Source organism: Carettochelys insculpta, chromosome 5 (genome assembly GCF_033958435.1).
Source record: "Carettochelys insculpta isolate YL-2023 chromosome 5, ASM3395843v1, whole genome shotgun sequence".
In the NCBI taxonomy this organism is placed as follows: domain Eukaryota; kingdom Metazoa; phylum Chordata; order Testudines; family Carettochelyidae; genus Carettochelys; species Carettochelys insculpta.
In genome coordinates, this window is record NC_134141.1 from 125,105,200 (window position 1) to 125,122,085 (window position 16,886).

Consider the following 16,886-nt stretch of genomic DNA (forward strand, 5'->3'; position numbering starts at 1 on the left):
AAGGCAAGCCTTTTAAGTTGGAAAACACAAAGAAAAAGGAAAAGAGTGCCCGAGAAAAAGCTGGCTTAGACACCGGAAGGTAGACACTAAAAGGATGGGATACATCTGGTTACAACTGGAAAATACTGCCAGCACTGGGGATACCGCCAGATCAGGTAGATGAGGATTTCTTCAGACAACTAAGAGAAGCTTCCAAATCACAGGCCCTGGTTCTCATGGGAGACTTCAATTGTCCGGACATTAGTTGGGAGACCCATACAGCAGCACACAGACAATCCAGGAAGGTTTTTGAAAATGTTGGGGATAACTTCTTGGTACAAGTGCTGAAGCAACCAACCAGGAACTGTGCACAACTTGACCGGCTGCTCACAAACAGGAGAGAACTAGTAGGAGAAATAGAAGTGGGTGGAAACCTGGGCTGCAGTGACCATGAGATAGCAGCTTTCAGGATCCTGACAAAAGGAAGAAGGGTGAGCAGTAACATACAGACCCTTGATTTCAAAAGAGCAGACTTTGACTCCCTGAGAGAGCTAATGAGCAGGATCCCTTGGGAAATGAAGATGAAAAGGAAAAAAAGAGTTCAAGAGAACTGGCAGTATTTTAAAAAAGTCTTAATGAAGGCACAGGAACAAACCATCCCGCTGTGTAGTAAGAAATGCAAATACGGTAGGCAACCAGCTTGGCTTAACAGGGAAATCCTTGGTCAGCTTAAACTCAAAAAGGATGTGTATAAGAATGGAAATGTGGACATTTGACAAAGGAGTAGTATAAATATATGGCTGGTGAATGCCAGGGAGTAACCAGGAATGCAAAAGCATAATTGGAGCTGCAGCTGGCAAGGGATGTGAAGGGTAACAAGAAGGGTTTCTACAGGCATGTTAACAATAAGCAGGTTATCAGAGAAGGTTTGGGGCCGTTACTGGATGAGAGAGGTAACCTAGTGCCAGATGATGTAAGAAAAGCTGAAGTACTCAATGCTTTTTTTTGCCTCCATCTTCACGGACAAAGACAGCTCCCGCACTACGGTGCTAGACAATGCAGTATGGGAAGGTGGAGGGCAACCATCAGTGGGGAAGGAAGGAGTTCTGAGCTATCTAGAAAAACTAGATGTACACATGGGTCTGGATTTAATGCAACAAAGGGTACTGAGGAAATTGGCAGACGTCACTGCCGAGCCTTTGGCCATTATCTTTCAAGATTCTTGGAGATTGGGAGAGATCCCGGATGACTGGAAAAAGGCAAACCTAGTGCCCATCTTTAACAAAGGAAAGGAGGACAATCCAGGCAACTAGACCAGTCAGCCTTACCTCAATTCCTGCAAAAATAATGGAAGGATCCTCAAGGAATCCATTTTGGAGCACTTGGAAGATGGGAAAAAGTGATCAAAACTAGTCAACACGGATTCACCAAGGGCAAGTCCTGCCTGGCAATCTGATTAGCTTCTACGATGGGGAAACAGACTCTATGGACATGGGGAAGTCAGTGTATGTGATGTACCTTAACTTCAGCAAAGCTTCTGATACAGTCTCCATAAGTTAAAGAACTATGGATTGGATACAAGATGGATAGAAAGCTTGCTTGACCATCTGGCCCAACGGGTAGTCATCAATGGATCATTATCTAGATGGCAGTCGATTTCAAGCAGAGTGCCACAAGGCTCAGTTCTGGGGCCAGTGTTGTTCAACATCTTTATTAATGACCTGGATGAGGGACTGGTGTGCACCCTCAGCAAGTCTGCGGATGACACTATGCTAGAGGGAGAGGTAGATAAGTTGAGGGTAGAGATAGGATCCAGAGTGACCTGGATAAACAGGAGGATTCAGCCAGAAGAAATCTGTTGCAGTTCAACAAGAAGTCTAGAGCCCTGCACTTAGGATGGAAGAATCCCAAGCACTGTTATAGGCTGGGGGTTGACTCGCTAAGCAGCAGTACAGAAGAAAGGGACGTAGGGATTATGGTGAATGAAAGGCTGGATATGAGTAAACAGTGTGCCCTTGTAGCCAAGAAGGCTAATGGCATACTAGGGTGCATTAAGAGGAGCATTTCGAGCAGATCTAGAAAGTAGTTATTCCTCTTTATTTCGCACTGGGGTGAGGCCACATCTGGAATAGTGTGTCCAGTTTTGGGCCCCCCCAAGTATAAAAAGGATGTGGATGTGCTGGTGCAGGTTCAGCGGAGGGCAACAAAAAATGATTCAGGGGCTGGAGCACATGACCTATGAGGAGAGGCTGAGGGATTTGGGCTTGTTTAGTTTACAGAAGAGATGACTGAGGTGTGATTTAATAGCAGCCTTCAACTTCCTGAAGGGGAGCTCCAAAGAGGATGGTGACAAACTGTTCTCAGTGGTATCAGATAACAGAACAAGGAGCAATGGTCTGAAGTTACAGAATGAAAGAAATGGGTTGGATATTAGGAAAAACAACTTCACCAGGAGGGTGGTGAAACACTGGAATGCGTTGCCTAGAGAGGTGGTGGATTCTCCATCCCTCAAGGTTTTTAAGTCCCCAGTTGACAAGGTCCTGTCTGGGATAACTTAGTTGGGGTTGATCCTGCTTGAAACAGGGGCCTAGACTAGATGACCTCCACCTAAGGTCCCTTCCAGGCCTATGATTCTATGACAATGGCGATGTCATCAATGGCCTACGCTCCAAGATGTAGGAGTGGAAGTGGCTTGCTGCTACTAACACAGCTTTGAGTATACAACTTTGAGTAGACCAAGCCTAAAGCTGTAAATTTAAACTGGATTAATTGAACCACACTAAGCTTGTGTGGATGGCCTTATTCAGAATTAAATGGCATTAATTCAGTTTAATTCACTATGAGAAATCAATTACATAAATTAAAGTCACAAATTCTAAATAAGAGTATCCACCGAGGGGTTTAATGCAGTTTAACTAATCCACTTAAATTTTAAGTCTAATTAATATTCTTCAGTACTCCCACATAGACAAGCCCCCACATTCCATGATGTGAAAGTCTCCTGTGTCTTTGGGAGAGTTCCAGCATGAAGCGATGCAAGGACGTTGCTGTAGCAGGGCTCTGGTGATCAAGAGAGCCAGGCTGTACCCTCAAAAGAGGAGACATGCTGCTACCATACATGCCACACATCTCTTGGCTCTAGAAAACACTGCTGTCTACAATCTAACACCTATAGACTTTTTGACGTCATTACTTCCCTCACAGTAAATTCAGCTGAGAGTGGAATCAGAAATATTCTGGCAAGCAGACTAAGCGACCATTCTCTCATGAAGCAACCAAGTTCATATTTTGACTTTTTTTGTTTTAAATCAAAAACTTCTCTTCCCATGAACCCTAAATTTAAAACACAGCCTCAAGTATATTTAAGCACCTGCTTCACAGCTGCAATACATACAAAAATCATGAATCACTATGACATTAGTGATTGTCCCCACCACTTATTAGCAAATTTTTTTTAACACAATGCCTTAACCATGTTCAGCAGGTTGCAGTGTATATGGAACCTTATGCAGCACTCATTCCATGGAGGGAAGGCAAGCCCTTCATGTTATGTTATGACATGCTCTTATACATACAGTTTCCAAAAAGGACCACAGTGCTCAATTTTCTAAGTCAAGAATTTTGGGAACACCACAGGCAATTGTCACTGTCCATTCCATTGGGCCCAAAAAACTTTGCAACAACACATTTTAAACTTTCTCAAGGAGGCTGCAAGAAACAGAACTTTTCTGCAATTTGCCAGCCTAATGAGTGCAAAACCAAACACTAAGGTCAATAGGCAAAGAATAAAATTGCAGCTCTAATTACCATTCCCAATCCTGACCTTTCTCAGCCTCCTTTAAACCTAAATTTGTAAAAAACAGATTTAAGCATCATGACAAATCACGGCTATTCCTCTCTGTTCACAGGAAGCCAACAGTGAAAAGTTTGTTGGGTTTCTATTAAGACGACTGTGTAAAATCCTTGCAAAATAATTTTTCCCCTAAAACAGTCAGAATCATTTTAACATTTTACTCTAGCTTGTTTCCATATTTTACTATTTAAGCCAGGTGGCAGTTTTTCTGTTCTCTAATAGGGCTCATACTCTTAATCAACTTGACAAACCAGTTGTAGCATTCTTTGTTACATTTAGAGAGCTATTTTCCGTAGCAACTCAGTTTTAGGGAATAGGATATCTGGATCCTCTAAGGTGCTCAGCATTCTCCATTAGCAGGCAAGTCCTTTGAGAGTTCCGGACACACAGATACTCACAGGATCAAGTTTAGTTTGGTTTAATAGTTGAAAATGATGACTTAAACTGATGATTTCCCTGCAACATAAATTCTCTTTCTCCCACATCACCTTCCTGAACTGGAGCCTGATGCAGCATCTCACACCCACCGTTTAAGTCAGGTGATCCCACTAAGGCCTGGTCAACACTAGGCAGCAATGTCGACCGAAAGTATGCAACTCTAGCTACACTATTCACGTAGCTGGAGAGCTGACGTACCTCAAGTCGAGCAGCCATGGCATGCCCACTGCGGGGAGATGATGAGAGAACTCTTCTTGCTCCAGTGGAGTATAAAGTCGACAGGAGCATAGTCACTTTAGCAGGTCTTCACTGGACCCACTAAATTGACCCCTGGAAGATCAATCTCCGCAGTGTCAATCTCCCAGTAAGTGTTGTTAAGGCCTAAATTTTGGCAGCTTGCTAACTGGTAAGCTAACAAAGACAGCTTGCAGACCTGGGGGCAGCGCATCCTTCAAATGAGTTAAGACTTCATCAGCTTGATCCTTGCTTGCTTTTTAGCCCAAGCTTTTGACATGGACAAGTTTAAATCAGACAGAAAAGTTTAAGGTTAAGGACATCGGAATAGCAGAGAAGCAATGGAAACCAAAGACTTTGAAATGCCACTGGGTATATTATTAGTGAGTTTGCTATCCGCACAAGCATGTATCTCGCCGAGTTTGGTTTTCTATCTTCAGATAAACTGAAAAAACAGTCTATGTTGTCAGGTTGTAAAAGACTAGCCTCTTCTTTTAGATGACAAAACAAGCTTACTAAAGGAGGATTTTATCTGAGGTAATACACTTTACCAAGTTAAAAAAGGAACCCTAACATTTTTGTTATTTACTAGCCCAGAGAATTACTTTTCTGTACTAATTATTTTGTAGATAGAGGAACTGGATCAGTTTTATTTACAGTTTGTTACTGTTGCAACCAGTTTTAGAAACATGCACACTTCGCTTTCAAAACAAGCTTTTTTGAAAGCTCTCAATATGTTGAGAGAACAACATTTTGATTGTGGCACACAAAGCAGGCTGCTTTAAATCAGAAACAAATGAGAAGAAAAATATAAATATAGTCACCCTAATAACTTATAAGGAAGAACCAAATGTACCTTAACTAGACAGGCTTCAAGCTTGTGGCCTCCACAATGTCTGCTGTATGTTCACATAGTTTAGAAGAACTAATGATATTCCTACTATTTCTGGCAAAGCTGATCCAAAACACACTTGGTGCCAACTGTGCTAAGGTTTTAAAACAAGAAAATGTGGAGATACGCACTTTTGGTTTCAGAGGTTCAAGTTTTTAACCAGTCTCCTTCCAACAGAAATTTAGCTGTACTTTAAAAAGATGCCAAAAGACAAAAGCCATATTCATTATGTGCTGCAATAATGAAACATGCACAAGAATAAAGAGCTGTCTTATTTTCTTAACCACGTCAGAACGGGGTTTAAAAGGACACCTGGCAGGTAGTATAGGCCCAAAATTTCAACTCTGTATAAACAGGCATCTTTCTTCATGACTAATTTGCATGGTAGTAGGTTTTTACTAATAAATATTCCCCTACAGTGGCTGCAATGCAAATATTCTCCGTATCAGCACGAAGAAAAAAAATTTACTAAAAACTGACTAGGGAGCAAAGAGAAACTGCCAAGCCTAGTCTCATTTCTCAAAGTGTGAAATGCCACAATGAAAGTTAAATTGGTAACCTTTTTATACTTTCTAAATCACTTCACACTAACCCAGTCGCATCCTGCTGAGCCATACCATACCATGCTATCTTTGTGATAGACTCGACTCAACAGATACTCTCAAAAATCATAGAAATGTACGGCTGGAAGGGATCTTGAGAGGTCATCTAGTCTTAAAAATCCTCCAGTGATATGTACTGCACAACCTTCCACAGTAACTTATTGCAAAATTTGACAGTCCTTATAATTAGAAATATTTTCCTAATATCTAACCTACATCTCCCTTGCTGCAGCTGAAACTCATTACTTCTTGTCCTCCCTTCCACGGACATGGAGAGCAATTTATATCTATCCTCTTTATAACAGCCTTTAGCACATTGGAAGACTTATCAGGTCCCACCTCAGATGACTTTTCTCAAGATTAAATAATTTATTTTTTTGTCATAAATCATTTTTTTTCTCTCCTCCAGACTCTCCTATTTTCCCCACATTTTTCCTAAAGCATGACACACACATCTTGACATACTACTCCAGCTGAGGTCTCCCCAGTTAAGAGCAGAACAATTACCACCCATGACTTACGTATAGTAAATACTTCTGTCAATGCACCCCAGGGTATCAGCCTTTTTTGCAAGGCATCGCACTGTTATTCATCTTCAATTTCTGAGCCAATATCTCCCTCAGAGCCTTTTCTGGACTAAGACAGAACTGTCAGTTATTCCACATTTTATAGTTTGTGCATTTTTTTTTCCTTCTTAAGTGCAGGACTTTACACTGGTCTTTACTGAATTTCAACTTACTGATGTTAGAGCAATTCCCCAACTTGTCAAGATCATTCTTAATTGTAATTGTTAGCCTTCAAAATGCTTGCAGCCATGCCAAGCTGGTGTCACAAACTTTGGGAACACACACTCTACTCCATTATCTAAGTTTCATTAATGAAAATATTAAAACGTGCCAGACATAGGAAGAGCCCTGCATCCAACTAGTTTGACAGAGAGCCATCGATAACCACTCTGAGTACAATTTTTCAACCAGTTCACCCATCTTATAAATTCATCTGGACCACATTTCTCTAGTCTACTTATGAGAATGTCTGAGACTGTCAAAAGTCTCACCTAATTTAAGATACATCATACCTACAGCTTCCTCCCATCCACTAGACCAATAACCCTGTCAAAGGAGGAAATTAGGGTGGCTTGGCATGATTTGCTCTCAACAAATCCATATGAGCTATTCTCACCGTCTTAACTAGAGGCTGCTTACAAATTCATTGATCAATTTGTTCCAGTATATTTCCAGATATCTTAATATGCATTATAAATGCATGTTGTAATCATATCAGTTACTACTTTCTTGCAATCACTGGCTATCAACATTGTAACACCCCTTAGGATAAAATGAGCTTATTCAAGAACTTCAGTCTTGATAATGAGAGGTGAAGATGCTGAAGAGGGAAGACCCAGCTAAGAAGTTTTCATGTCTTGACTCCTTTCCAAATCAGATTATTCCCTCTTCTTCTTAAGCAAAAGATTTTACCCCGAGCAGTCAAGCCGCTCCAGCAGTTAATACCTTCACATACACGTGCTTTTGCCGTCGACTAATCAGACATTAGTACCAAACTGTTCCAAAACAAGGACTGGTTACACGAGCTTGCACAGTTTGCATATTGTAAACAGCACTAAATCCAATGCACACAGCTGGAAAGAATGTCATCCAGCTGAACCTGGCCTCTCTGCTGTATAGTCATGCAGACTACAAAAACGTGTGAGAGAAAATCTCCGGGCAGGGGGTTCTATGGAGGGTTATACACCACTTTGTCACAAGATTAGCCATATCCCTGCCACTTTTAGAGATGCGTACGCATCTCTTTAAATCGGGTTGTTCACCTATAAAAGGGAAACAAGGTCCCAGCAACGATTCTCCTAGAAAACAGCAGGTAAGATTATTCCTGCCTGAAAAGGTAGTTTAAAATAGGAAAGGAGAGACAGAGTCCACTATTCAGACATTATCCAAAATCTCTCATTTTTTAATCTGGTGCCTAGATTCCTGAGTGATGTGTATTAAAAAGGCTGCTTAAGATGCCTTTGAATGTTGTTATGCCTAGATTATATAAAGTGACGCTTTCTAGTTTGATCACAAACGACCAGTTCGCTCTCTACTGAAAGAGAAACTTACTCCTTGATCTTAACTTTTCTGCATTTAATGAAAGAAGCAAGTAAACTGGATGCAAGAAAAATGTATATTTCTGCTAATATGCAAATAGAGAGGTCATGTGGCCCTGACAAGAGAAGACTTAACAGTGAGGTAGTGAAATGTACAGCTTTAAGCAATCCCTGCATCTTATGGATTACATCAGTAACCATAAATATTTTTCCCCCCAATATGCACTCATCAACAATTGATCCAGAAGTAATAAAAAGAGTTTATCACGGATAGTTAAGAGCTACAGATGGCCTATGATTAAATTAGCTCATTTATGTGCAGCGCACTCTATTTGTTAGACAGATATAGAAGTACCATGTAATGCAGTGAACCATGTCTGGTTGAAGCTGGCATACCAACTCCTTTCCCCTGCAAGGTATGCTAGCCTTCTACTAGTAATTTTAAAATAACTAGTTTCTTTAATGCCTCAGCTATCTAGTTATACACCTGTGCTTACTCTCACTACCGTCTCTGAACGCACAGGGTAACAACAAACTTTTATTAAAATTGCAAAGAACTGGGTGACTGACAGTCTAATTTTAGAACACATTTCAACCCGGAGGAGGAGGAGGACATGAATTTAAAACCTGCTGTTTTAATCTTTCTAAAAAGTTCTTTTCCACGTACCTCAGAAACTTTAACAGAAATTTCACCTTCTAAAACAAAAACTGAGCTCCACCAAAAACTCATTTGCAGATGCAAAACCTCAGAAAATAGAAGTAGTTAATTATAACATACCTTGACCTGAACAGCTACTCTCTACACACACTGGACCCGGTAATTGCTAGTTCACATGCACAACCTAACTGTGCTCCTAAACCACTGAAAGTGAATTACATGCCCTTATTTCCTGTCAGTCCTTAAAGGAGAAAGGTTGCACATAGATTAACTGTTGCTATCATGCGTCATTGAACATGTGATTATCATCAGGTATTATACTAGGAATGGGGAGATCTGGGAAAGTATTCTGTGTATATGAAATTAGGTGTATGCTATACATTGCTTTTACTAGCTCCGACACTTTTTTTTACCTCCACTCCTAGCAATAACCATTTCTCTTCCAACCCACAAATTGCTGCATCTCCCCATGAAACCTCTCACCAAGCTAAGAAAATCACTTCCACTCTCAAAAGCGATATTCTATCACCCTATGCACATCTAAAGCAACAGAAGTTGTCTCTGACCCTTAAATCCCCAATAAATTTTGATTTCACCCTTTTCCCTTATCTTCAACACAACCATCTAGATTACTTCCTGCACCTCTGGATCCCCCACCCTTTCTTCACACACAGTACTCCAGATTCCCCCTACCCTAACCTTCCACATCATTGGTCCTCAAATAGGAAGCCTCAGACAAGCATGAAGCTCCCTTATAGCATAGAAAGCAGAAATGGCACTCTTAACCCCACCACTCTGACTGACTGGCACCTGTACAAGTCAAAACTCTTCATCATCTCATAAGCTTTCACATAATAATCATGTACAGCCTCACATGCCATAGTGTATGTTGGGGGTGCACAGCTCTTGCCTCAGAAATCATTTTCATGGGGTGGGCCGGTAGTCCCCATAACAGAATTTATTCAGGGTTCATAACCCAAATACTGGATCTCTTTGGGGACAACTGACAGATCTGATTACTCCAGCTCACATCTGAACCTGGCATGCAGGCTTGTGCACTTTTAAGTCACTCAAGCCAAACATTTAATGAAAATCAAATTACATGTGACTGATTCTTATAGAACCCAAAAGCACAGACTATATAATATATGGCTGGGCTTTTAAAGCTCATCTTCATTTTGAGATCTAAAAAAACCTGTTATCCTTTGAACAAGAGTGAAAAGCTGTGACTGGCCACAAATCAGCCCCACCACCTTACCTCTCCCACGGCCACGCTTCCCACGGTCTGACGGCCTCTCCCCTTGACTGTTGTCCACTCCATTCTCTTCTGCTCTAACTGGGGAGAGAAGACAGAACACTGACAGGGAAGGAAATTTTATCCTTATATTTGTAAGAGGCTCAAAAACAATGGAGACTACGAATAGATAATGTAGCTCTCAGTTTCTAATGAACACCAAAATAAAGTGCTGAATTTTTGAGAGGACCTGACCTGGTCCAGCAAACGAATGGTGGAGGAGATGGGAGTTCCTCACCCCTTTTCAAATCAATACACTTATTTAAGAGTCTTAAACATGGATTTGGCTGCCTAAATTTAAGTTTATAAATCTTGGGCCCTGCATTATAGAGTGGAATGGGAGCTTGAGAGATCACCTTTCAGTAGGAACCAGCCCTGGGGCTGTAGGAGAAATTAGCGGACAACAGGAGCTTTGTCACTCTTGGGTGCATCACATTGTCTTTGTCCTGTTCTGCTGATCACTCTGAAGGAACACATGGTCACGACCTCACCTCTCTGAGCCCTTAAATTGAGCCTTCCTTGCTCAGCCACATTCTGATTGTCCTTTGCGGAAGACTCAGAAGGGGGTGGTGAAGAAACCTCCCATCTCATGCCTTCCCCTCATCTGTCTCCCCACACAGAGAGCCCACCAGAATCTGGTCCTTTACATTGAACGTGCATGAGACACAATGTTTTTTGGTTTTGGTTTTTACAAGAGCTCTACAATTACGTTCTGTGGAAAACCTCTGGCTGGATGTTTTGAACTGTCAGCTGTGATCCAAAGGAGGGGCTCCCTGAAAGACAATAATGACTCATTCCAGCATTTATTATTAAATGGAGACCACACTGCACAACTTGCATTCAGCACTGCAGTGGGCTATAGTAGGAGGAGGGCCTGAAACAAGCCCTTGTATCAGAGGATTGGCGTAAGGCTGAACTAAAGTAGTGATCAAGATTTGCTGGTATAAAGCAAAGAAAGTCAGGTTCTACCAATTTGCAAACAGAGATAACATGGCAACAAAAGGGTTCATACTGCAGAAACACAATCCTAAAGAGCAACGTACAAGAATATCTATGCATACACACTCCCAAAAGGTGGCTCAAGAACACCCTGATACCAACCACATTCCCTGAAGTGAATAGGAACATACTGACTCATCTTAAGGATCAAGTCAGGACAACAGCATGACGAATGAAGATGTTCTGATCAAGCCAACATGTACAAGGTAACGGGCAGCCCCAGATGTTAAATCGGTGGCACCCTGATACATCAAGACTAATATGAGAAGTCCTGGGGCACCTTATAGACTAACAGCTTTTTTGGAGCATACGCTTTTGTGGGCAAAGGCTCACGTTGTCAGGTGCATTGGAATAGAGATTCCAGAGGCAGGTCTAATTATACAGGCTCATGAAAAGAAGGGAATTCCAATCAAGAGGAAGGCCAGCGCTGACTACGTCAGTACAGTGATGGAGGATGTGGCCCTCTTCCAGCAGCTGATATGGAGGTGTGAACACCAAGAGAGGAGAAACAGTTTCCACCCCACCATCAACTTCAGCCTAGACCAGTTCACACAAGAGATCTACTTCCTGGACTCTACAGCACAAATAAGTGATGGTCACAAACACCACCCTATACCAAAAACCCACAGACCACTATGTTTACCTACACGCCTGCAGCTTCCATCCAGGGTACACCACATGATCCATTGTCTACAGCCAAGCACTAAGATACAACTGCATTTGCTCCAATCCCTCAGACAGAGACAAACACCTACAAAACCATTACCACGCTTTCCTCAGACTACAACACCCACCTGAGGAAGTGAGGAAACAGACTGACAGAGCCAGATGTGTACCAGAAGCCACTTGCTACAAGACAGGCCCAACAAGTAAACCAACAGAACACCACTGGCCATCACCTACAGCTCTGGCCAGCTCAAACCTCCCCAGCACATCATCAGTGATCTACAACCCATCCTGGACAATGATCCCTCATTCTCACAGAACTTGCGAGGCAGGCCAGTCCTTGTTTACAGACAGCCTGCCAACCTGAAACAAATTCGCACCAGCAACTATATACCACACCACAGTAACTCTAACTCAGGAACCAATCCCTGCAACAAACCTCAGTGCCGACTCTGCCCACATATCTACACCAGCGACACCATCACAGGACCTAACCACATCAACCATAACATCAGGGGCTCTTTCACCTGCACATCTGCTAATGTACTATATGCCATCATATGCCAGCAATGCCCCACTACTGTACACATTGGCCAAACTGTACAGTCTCTATGCAAAAGAATAAATGGCCACAAATCCAATAGAAGGAATGGTAAACATGCAAAAACCTGTAGAACACCACTTCAATCTCCCTGGATGCTCAGTAGCAGATTTAAAAGTACCCATCCTGCAACAACAGACGTCAAAAATAGACTCCAAAGACAAACTGCAGAGCTGCAATTCATTTGCAAATTTGACACCATCAACCAAGGATTGAACAAAGACGGGGAAGGGCTGTCCAGCTACAAAAGCAGTTTCTCCTCTCGGTGTTCACACCTCCACATCAGCTGCTGGAAGAGCACCACGTCCTTCCTGACTGAATTGACCTTGTCAGCTCTGGCCTTCCTCTTTATTGGTACTCCCTTCTTTTCACGAGCCTGTATAATTAGACCTGCCTCTGGACTCTCCACTCCAATATATCTGATGAAGTAGGTCTTTGACCATGAAAGTTTATGCTCCAAAAAGCCCGTTAGTCTATAAGATGTTACGGGATGACTTGTTGTTTTTGCGGATACAGACGAGCACGGCTACTCCTCTGATATAGGAGTAACATGTAACTTGTCTGTACTGGTGTATAAAGATGCATTTCAGGAGTGTAGGTCTGACCCAGGGAAGAACGGAAAGCCATGCCATTCCCTGGGCTCATCTATTGTCACAGGCACACATGTGCTAACGTAACTCTAGACAGGGAGCTAGGACCGTGCTGAATATAAGCCTGACCAAGTGCCTTCACAGTTTAATGGCTCTTAAGGCCATTGAGCAGCTTGCTCAGGTTCTGGTGTGCCAGCTACTTGTACAGAGCTGAATGGCATACAGGGAAAACACATGCAGCTGAACAGCCACCCTCATTTAACATAGAGACATAACTAAGTGCGTATAAAGGTGCAGAGAGCACAATATGCAAGATTTAGACCCATATCTGACAACCTGAAGTTCCATACTTAGAACAGAGCCCTTCAAAGCCAAGTTGCATTTGGCTCTGGAAAAATAAATTCTGGACATCTAACCTTTTTCCCTTAAGTGCTAAAGTAGGGCTTTTCCACGTGGTCATTTAGCAGTCAACTAGCCAGGGTGTTAATCTACAATATCCCTATCTGCTGCCTGCTGTCAGGTCAGGACACTGCTACCATGCGCTGAAAGTTCCATAGTGCATGGCAGTAGAGTCCACATCATCAGTTAGAACAGGGCACACTAAAGTGCTGTACATTAACACTCTAGCTTGTTATGCACTGAGTCTCTGTGTGGACAAGTCTGGATGTTCCCTTATTTGTTCTAAAAATAACTTGCAAATTTCACTCACATCCCTTTTACATTATCTTCCAGAACATTAACTGAAATATCACCTCGATACTCTTCTATGCTATGTGAGCTCTTAAGGCACTCTGGTCACTGTAACATCTGAGTGCCTTCAAATAGTGAAGAAAGCAATTTAACTAACATCTGTCACTTATGATTCATTCTCTCTCATCACCTGCTCCAAGGGGGGAGTTGCGTGTGCAGTGTACTGTTTTGTATGAGTGGAGGGATCAATATATAATATTGAGATACTTTGTATGGTTTTTAATAATATGGTTATGGACACTTTATATTACTTATATAAGACATTTCTTATCAAAGGTGACATAATTCTGTACTACCTTATTTTGGAAATGTTTGCATCATATTAGCATGCTTTTGTGCAATGCATTTTAATCACTGCCCTTGAATACAGAGTGGGAAGTCTCAATGTTTAAGTTCACACCAAACCCTTTCCATTTGTGTAGAAGCTTAACTTTTCTGCGTGTGCGCTCATAATTAATCCCCAGGATATAACAAGGTCTTCACATTTCTCCCTAACAGGAAAAGCATTTCATAAACCTCAGGCCACCCTTAAGTTCTCCTTCTCATTCAACATGGAATCAAACCACGGCAATTTGCTTGTTAAAAGAAATATATGCAAAATGTAGCACATCTTATCACTCTACAGTGCCCAACGTACAGTTCTTACAAAGGTTCTATTCTGAACATAAATGCTGAACAGCAACACACACAGATTTAAAAAAAAGCAGAAGTCACGCACAAATTCAGTAACTCAGTCACCACTCTAAGGTTCTTTAGACTTTATTCCATTAGATCCTCTTTTCTTTCATACCTCATTCTCTCTCTTCCTTGCAGTTGAAATTGGTTAAGGCAACTGAAGTTTTAAAAATGAAGGTCTCTATGCTTACACTCTCGGCCACGGCTGCCTCCTCTTCCCCGTCTGTTGGAGTTTCCCCGTCCACGGCTCACTTCTCTGTCCCCTCGCTTTTCTCTGTTCTCTTTGTTTTCCGAGCTCTCTTTTCCAAGGCTTTTCTTCTTTCCCCCTACAGTCTCCCATGAAGTCTATTTGTGTGAGAAAGCATTAGACATAACAGGTCAAAAAGCAGACGTAACCACAGACAAGTATGCAAAACTTTCCATCCCAAACCCAACTCATAGATAAATTAATTTTATGCATATAAAGTTATAGGTGTATGTGAAGCTTTAGACATGCTAACCTAGGACACAAAACAAGAAAAATTACACAGTGAGAGAAGGTAAAGTATGCAGCTTTTTGCGAGTGGGCTGTCCCACTGAATACAGGCAGCATACATTTAGTATCTAAAACCTTGTTGGCTGCAACTGACTCAGAATACTTTGAAGAAGTCTAGAAAAACAGCATAGCAGAAGGCCTGCTAAGATATAGGTATTCATCCTCTCAACTGTTTTTGGAAGTCTGAATGGAAAAGAGGACTGAATCTTTCCATCTCTCAACAGGACAGGGGAGAATGAAAATTTGTAGCAGGGAGTAAGCAGGCAAGGAGAGAGCAGATTAATTAGAAAACACAACCAATGAAGTTGGCTCTCTTGGAAACTAAGCACTGATAATCAGTGTATCAGGACAGCAGCATGGGAAAACTGGACCAAAACAAATCAGCACATCAGGCCCAAGGACTGCAGTACATCACATGCAATCATAGTGTAATGCTGACAGACCTGGGTTGCCAGCACCAGGGATTGAACCTGTGATTATAGGGGGTAAAGCCCTGTGCTCTACCACGAGCTAAAGGCCAGCTGGCTCTCAGGCAAGGCTACAGGGCAGAGACTTCACTCACCTTAGTACGAGGTCTCAGTGCCTCTGGGTACAACAACAGAATCACAGAACACTAGAACTGGAAGGGACCTCAAGAGGTCATTGAGACCAGTTCCCTGCGCTCTTGGCAGGACCAAACACCATCTAGATCATCCCCGATAGGTGTCTGTTTAACCTGCTCTTAAATATCTCCAGTGATGGAGATTCTACAACTTCCCTAGATAACTAATACCAGAGTTTAACAATGTGTTCAGAAACTACTCCAATGTCCAAGCAAGGGGAGGGTAGGGGGAGAGGGGGGAAAAAAAAATAAGCAACAAACCCAAGGCTTGAAAAACATCAGACCTCTGCTCTCATCTTAAATCCACAGTTAAATTCTGGATTCATGTCAGGCCCTAATGAATTACAAAACATTTGCAGGAGTTTAAAATGATATAGCTAAGAAAAATCTGGGCAGAATAATATGGCAGTTGATAATATATTATGTAATGGTATAATTAGGCTAGTGAACCACAGTTACAAAGCAGGGGAGAAAGATTAAAGTTTATTTGCACTGTATCAGTATGACAGGCACTTTACACAAATTGAAACTCTGAAATCTGGGACACTCTGGTCTGGCAACATGCATGGCCTAGCAAGACCATGGATGTTGCTGGACCAGAGAGCTCTGATAGCTACAAGCAGGATACAGCTGGGAGTGTGGCAGTTGCGAAGTCCTGACCAGCTTGGAGCTGGCGGGGGAGGGGGTGCAAACAGGGGCCGTAGGAATCTGGTAGCAGTTGGAGTGCGCTAGCTGGGGCCAGACCAGCCACAGGGATGCTGGCAGCACCAGGGGAGTCCCAGCTGGGCCAGCAGCAGAGGGTCAGTGGTGACCAGGAAGCTGGCAGTGTTTAAGGAGCTATAGTTGGAAGTTCCTATCAGGGCCAGATCTGTGGCAGAAAAGCTGGTTTTGGCTGGGGATTTAGGAGCCCCAGCTGAGACTCAGAAGCCACAGCCAAGTGAGTGGCAAAGGGGCCAGCAGCTGGGAGCCCTGCTGGACTGGGAACAGGGCCCAATGGCCAGGTACGGCAGTAAAAGAGCAGCCCAACAGCCCGGGGGGACCTGGGAGCAGGGTCTAGCAGCCAGAAGTGGAGCATTGACCTTCCCTGGTCCAGCAAACTCTCTGATCCAGGACTGCTCAGGTCCTGAGGGTGCTAGACAATGGAGGTCCAACCTGTATACATACAATTATGAGAAAAAAGTCCCTGCCTCAGACAACTTAGTTTAAACAAACAATATACAAACAGAGCAATTTGTACTATTAATAACCATCTGAAATGCTGGATGAAGTTATGACTTTAAGGGAAACAATAGTACCAATCATCATGAAGACAAAGTCTGGCTGCCATTAACTCTAGGTGCTGCCCAATCTCTCCTGAACTTCTTGGGCAGTTTCCATTTAATTCTAATCAAAGTCTCCTCTCCTGAAGATGAGCA

At 42.5% G+C, this 16,886-nt stretch overlaps 1 protein-coding gene across 5 annotated transcripts in view; it reads right to left on the reverse strand.

Moving 5' to 3' along the window:
• The window catches only part of UBAP2 (ubiquitin associated protein 2), a 167,407-nt gene that overhangs the window by 91,919 nt on the left and 58,602 nt on the right, over nt 1–16,886 (reverse strand). For all 5 annotated transcript variants that reach the window (XM_074995845.1, XM_074995844.1, XM_074995843.1 and 2 more), the window contains exons 5-6: nt 14,527–14,680; nt 10,019–10,096 (exon numbers count right to left, since the gene is read on the reverse strand). In XM_074995845.1, the coding sequence (XP_074851946.1) occupies nt 10,019–10,096; nt 14,527–14,680 (232 nt within the window). The remainder of the gene's footprint in view (nt 1–10,018; nt 10,097–14,526; nt 14,681–16,886) is intronic.